The 6,000-nt window shown below is 40.5% G+C and overlaps 1 protein-coding gene across 1 annotated transcript in view; it reads left to right on the top strand.

Moving 5' to 3' along the window:
• Positions 1–1,837: 1,837 nt before the first annotated feature.
• The window catches only part of LOC150096506 (ankyrin repeat and fibronectin type-III domain-containing protein 1-like), a 147,801-nt gene continuing 143,638 nt past the window's right edge, over positions 1,838–6,000 (top strand). Inside the window, exon 1 of the mRNA XM_090408763.1 lies at positions 1,838–1,929. Within this exon, the coding sequence (XP_090264889.1) occupies positions 1,865–1,929 (65 nt within the window). The 5' untranslated portion in view covers positions 1,838–1,864. The remainder of the gene's footprint in view (positions 1,930–6,000) is intronic.

The raw sequence follows: 6,000 nt of genomic DNA, 5'->3' as shown, positions 1-6,000 counted from the left end.
CTTGGTGTCTGGGAGGAGTACGAGACCGCTGCGACGTACAGCAAACTCTTCCGGAGTCTTGACCTTGGACGGAGATGGCGAGGAAAAAAAGACAGAAGGCGAGTTAAGAATATTCCGCCTTGGTGGAAAACGGCATCAGCACGCAATGTGATGTCCGACTGTCGTGTTGTTTTTAAGGCCTCTCCGATTTCATATTTCTTTTCGAGTGCTTTCTGGCTACATGGCAAGGGCGCTCGAGATGGATATAACCGAAGTGATTGGGAAATGTTTACGTCATCTGGCAACTGATTTGAACTTCGCCCTTTATTTTCGGTTCAGTCAGCATCTGTTGATTTCTTCTGCGAACAATCAACTTAGGCCCACGGACTGGTCTTTAACGGCATCTGCGAGGTGAATGAATTTCAATTCATCCAGATGCCCAGCCTGGGTTTGGAATTGGGCTGTCAGAAGTCAGATATATGATTTACAACTGCGGGTATTTCAGCATTCTCTCGGACTACGAACTGTAAGAAAGTGTGCAGTTTCTTAGAGTATCTCACTCTTAAGAGATTTTCCCAGAAGGATATCCTCGTGCTGTTTCTCTGACCTAATTCTTAAGATGAGCGAGTTCAATTACTCAAAGAGGCTTCGTTGAGTGCCTTTAACCATGCATTGTTACTAGGGTTGGATTGTGGAGTCAGAATAAACCTTCATCTTAAGTATTATTGAATTTGAATCGTACTTTTCATTTAATACTTAAATTATTATTACATCATGCCTCCTGGGAGTCCAAAAACTCGTCGAGGGAGGGCATCTACTCTAAAACTCTTCGTGTCACTACTCCACCAACCTTCATCTACCGCCGACTACCTCCACTAGTACTTTCACAGACAATCACAAACATCCATGCCCATGGCGGGATTCGAACCTGCAGCCTTTTGGCTGGAGAGTGGATACGCTAACCACTCGGCCAACCAGGCCGGCAAATGAGAGACGTTTTGCTCAAAAGGTTTCTGCCGTGCATGAAATGAATTTTATTTCATTAAAACAATTAAATATTTTGGTATTTTGTTTTTAATTTGAGGACAGTAATATGTAAAATCTGCTGAACACACCATAACAACGTTTGTGCTGTAATTATTGCAAATCTCTCCTTTTTCCCAAATTTTGGCGAAAATAAAGGCTGGCGTGATTGAACTAGCTCGACGTTTTCGTTCAAGAAAATTCTCCTTCTGAATGCAAAAATTACAGTACAAAAAGCGGAAAAAAATAGAAAAACGTAAAACAAATTCTCTTACCAGTTTGTCTTATCAAATTAATAAGGTGGACTATCTCGGAATCAACACGTGCTGTACAGTCTCACTCTAACGATAAAAGCAATGTCCGCATCGAACAGGAAGATAACCGCACGAAAGTGCCCGCCTGAAACTCCTGCTGACGATCTCAACTCCTCCAGTGCACACCTACGCCGTGTACGGTTTTTTTTTTTCTTCTTTGCACGTGCAGCAGCAGCATCGTCTCCGAAAAGAACACTCTCGTGCGTTTGTGTGTAGAAATAACAGCGCCAGTAACGCCTGTGATTGGTCGTATCGAAAACAGAACCTCGCACCCATCCACGGAGTGCCCGTCAGCGACACTTAGTTTTGGTCAAGAAGAGCCGCGGAGCAGACCGTCAGGGAGAGAAAGGCAACCTATCAGGTAGCAGGGATAAACTGTGGCGCTGACGACGGCGCCGTCACCATCCCCCGTTCGTTCCTCGGCAGCAGCAGAGCTGCGGGTTTGTGTTTTCGTGTGTTGTGTTTGTACGATGTCCTTCGGTGGCCCGAGAGGAATAACGATGGCCACAGCACCTCCGCCGACCTCCAAGAGTGTCGGGACACTCACCATGGACAAGGCAGCTTTTCTCCTCATCCGGATCAAGAGGGCTTTTCACAAAAAGAGAAGCAAGGGGTGAGTAGCGCAACCTTCTATCGATTTCCGCGGGACTGGTGAAGTCCTCTCGTCTGATGACGAAATCAGGAACGCTATCTTTCGGTTGTTTGGCGGTAACTTACGCGAAGTATTCGGAAAAGTTTGAATGTGCGTAGTATGAAATGGCGTTCTTAACTAGAGTGCACCCCCGTTTTGGGATTATATATATAAGAAGGAAGATTTACGTAATACAGGGCCACGATTAAGAAAATATTCAGATTTGATTAGCGATTGCATCTCAAAGCTGATTTAATCCGGCTTTAATTTTAAAACAAAAATCAGTCGTCGTCCTGCATTAGTCGCGCACGCAAAACATTGGAACTGCATACGCACTCGCCAACATCTAAAATCCAATTAGTCTCCTTGTTTGCTATTTAAATAATTTACGGATCGCTGTTGCGAGCGACATGATGCCTAATTATGGACCACACGGAATTTTTGCTATTAAACTGGTGTCATTTCATCGGTAGTTAAAGCTCCTTAAATGTTAGAATTGCAGCCATCGCTCCCTATTTACATCCTGCGCAGTTTCAAGGCTTGTGATGTTGCATCACGTCTGTGATATTATTCTGCAGTGTTGGCAACCTTTTTTACAATTTAAGCCTTTATGAAATTATTTGTGAACTAAAACTTATCACATGAAATTATGCATTTTAGATGATAAGCATCAAAGTAAATCATAAATCTGCATAGTAATTGGAGAAATAATACCCCGAAATCAATTCAATTCTGCTATAGCAATTCCCAAAAGATATAACGTGTCTAATTGTTGACGTAATATAAAATCCATGTACCATGACAACCATTGTTGAAGAAGAACAATAATACTTTTCAGTACGCTTTGCTAGTTAAGTGGTTACAGCGTGTCGAATAGGCGCGATGTTCATTTACAAGCTTGGATGAAATCTAAAAGATAAATATATTTTTTAAAACGAGAACTTGTGGATTACTTTAAGAGTTTTCTTTGCAGCATAAATTTTTTTATTTCAGTGAGTTAACAATTAACTTATTTCTAAATATACAGCGCGTAGTTCCTCTAGTAAAAGAACAAATTTTTTTGATTAGCGACTTTTGTTGTATTGAACAATATCGTGGATCATTTTCTAGATTTTTGTCTCTGTAACTGTACAGCATCTTAAGCTTCATCTGTTTATTTGCTGAGGGAGGTTTTTAAGCCTCGTAACAGTAAAGGTCTTAAATTAGAACGAATCGTTTATTGCTCGCCTTGAACTACCAACTTCAAAGTAAATATCTGAAATAAAACTAGAATAATCAACCCTTTCTCTTACCGCTCCCCATATTCCATCCTTGTTTTCTATTTTATCTTTTTCTGGGGCATCCAGCACATAAATTGATCCTTAAACTGATGTATAAAGCATGATGTGCAGCTACTTGTGTAGGTGGCGCCATCTATTTTAACATTGAATCTAGAATTCAGCTGTAAGTACTCCAGGCGGTTAAAAATTGTCCATTGGGGATACGCTGTGGGAGGATTATGAGGCGATTATTCAGTACGTTATTTTTTTTTTTTCATTTCCCTCGCTAGATGACCTCCTATTTTTCTGTTATTCAAACGAAATATGGTAATATTTATCGAGATTGAAATATTTTTAAAATCAAATAAATATTGGAAGTCATCATGAATATTGTAAGGTGTTTGTCCAATAGACCTCATGAATATGACTCGATGTCAACATTTTAAATATAAAATATTTTAATTGTAAAAAGAAAAAAATCCATAATCATTTTCAACTGAATGGGTTTCGTTTAATAGCTAACGTGTTTTCTCTTCCGATTCACAAACTGAATATCCAAAGGAATAGTCTATTATTTTCTTTATTGTGTTTGTGAGATTTCTTACAGAAAACCACTTCTGTGGTGGTTACAAAGCTATAACTTTGTCCTACGTGGATATTACATGAAAACGAAGCAAGGTGCCATTAGTTGCTCGATGTCTGAAATGAACATCTGCCCCTACCGAAACAAAAAAGCGTTGCAATAAACTCTACAGCTCCCCATAATGTTAACTAGTTTCCAGTACGTTACTGCCAATCAGGTCTTCAGTGATACTTGCAGAAGGATTTGCCTATGAGAAATGTATACCGTAGATTACACTTCTATTGTCAGATGAAACTTGTTGTAGCGCCATCTGTGGAATATATCAAATGGCAATGCAAACTGAACAGGGTTTCTTGCACACGAGGCGTACCTTTATATTACGGCTTCGTAAGTCAAACATACTTTCCGAGATATATGGGCGCTGAATATTTCTGTGAGAAATATTCACTCTTAATGTAGTCTTTTTGTTTTTCTTAGAAGGATTTTTCAAAGAATAACACACCTTACGGTGTAAAATTTTATGATAACAATTCTTATCATTATTACGTGACACCCACAAGGAGTCCAAAGACTCCTTGAGGGAGGGCATCTGCTCCACAACTCTCCGTCTCCATCAACTAGCGAACGCAGCTTCCTTCCCGCCACTAGACAATCACAAACATTCATGTCACGGCGGGATTCGAACTCTCAGCCATTTGGCTGGAGAGCGGATTCACCAACCAGATCACTGATAACAATGGAAACATAATTGTATATAGAAAGTTCAGCGCCACCTAGTGTGGTTTACTTCTTTTTGCACTAGAACAGTGCTGTTATTATCAATAGCACGATTTAATTAATCTACTTAAGTTTCACTGATATTATCCCATCAGTAAATTTCTGATTATTCTTGGTTTGTTCTATTTACTTTCGATGATCAAACTGAAATATTTTAAAACAATTTCCGGAAAGCGACTTGCAAAGAATTTTTTTTTGGAAATATATTCACCATTGAAAATGAGGACTCTGATATTTTGAAAATGACTCCGTTAAGTACTTTTTGAGGAAGTAATTTAATTGTTGTTACCCTCAAAATATTGTCTAAGATAACGCTTCCTTGGAAAAACTTCATCAGCCATCGAGGTCGCAAGAAGCCTGCATTAATCACGACCTGTCACGGCATCCCCGTCACCAGACACTTTGATGCGTATCATGTCGTGAGACTTCGGTAGCCTGCGCAAAAAGTCGATTAGGGTACTGATACGGCGAAGTCACGTGATTGCTATCTTTCGGAGTTTAATTAAAGAGAAAATAAACCTAGAGACCGGCTACAAAATGCCCATTTTAATTTTCAACTAACAAACAGATAAAAATGTAAAGTGTATATTTTTAGTGTGTTATAATACTGAATTCTGTAACACTGGTCGAAAGGTATTTCAGGGTTCCATCCCAATCCTTCTCTTCTTATTCATGTGTCAAAGTTTCTACAATAAATAAAGAGTCCGTTGATGGCTTCGCACAAATTAAATTTCAATTGCCCTGTTTGAATTTTAATCGAATCATTTTGCTTTCGCATGGATCCAAACAAGATAGCAGAAAACAAACCCATCGGAATATTTAGGTCACCCGCAAATAGCAACGTTAAGTATTTGTTTAAATTTGTTCAGAAAACACGAAGAGTTCTTCGTGCAGCCTTATCTCTGTCGGAGGTCGTTACGTGAGGTTAAAAATCTCCGCCGCATCGTTATAAACACTAGTTGACCCGCGTACAGCACCGTGCACATCACGTCTACAGCTGTACGCCTTCACTGTCCGCGTCCTTCGCACAGTTTGCTCCAAGCTGCATTCGGATCGGAAGTACCGAAATTTAACCTTAGCAAGACAGAGGAGAGAAAGATAGCACAAGCGCATGCGCCGTATTTTGAAGGGAACGCGCATTGCGGTACTTTCACGGAACGGGAGCACTTTTGCGAATTTTGTCGGACGGGAGGAAGCGAGGGAGGTCGCTCACGAACGTGGCTCTCGGTGTTCCCGCTGTGTTTCCAGTTCCGGTGCATCGCAGGCAATGCGAAAAGGCGGTTTTAACGCAGGTCGGATAGAAGGCCGATTCGATCGTATATCCCGTCAATTCGTTAACGCTACCTCTGCAGAGATGATCTGAGTTTGTCCACCTTCGCCACCGTATTGATCCATTTGGCTTTTGATGAAGATACAGCAGTCGGCCAATCAATG

The sequence above is a fragment of the Typopeltis vanoorti genome, chromosome 18, assembly GCF_054136105.1.
Source record: "Typopeltis vanoorti isolate ZY-2024b chromosome 18, IOZ_Tvanoo_1.0, whole genome shotgun sequence".
NCBI classification, from domain to species: domain Eukaryota; kingdom Metazoa; phylum Arthropoda; class Arachnida; order Uropygi; family Thelyphonidae; genus Typopeltis; species Typopeltis vanoorti.
The sequence above is the reverse complement of the archived record's forward strand: the minus strand, read 5'-3'. Positions and strand labels throughout refer to the sequence as shown.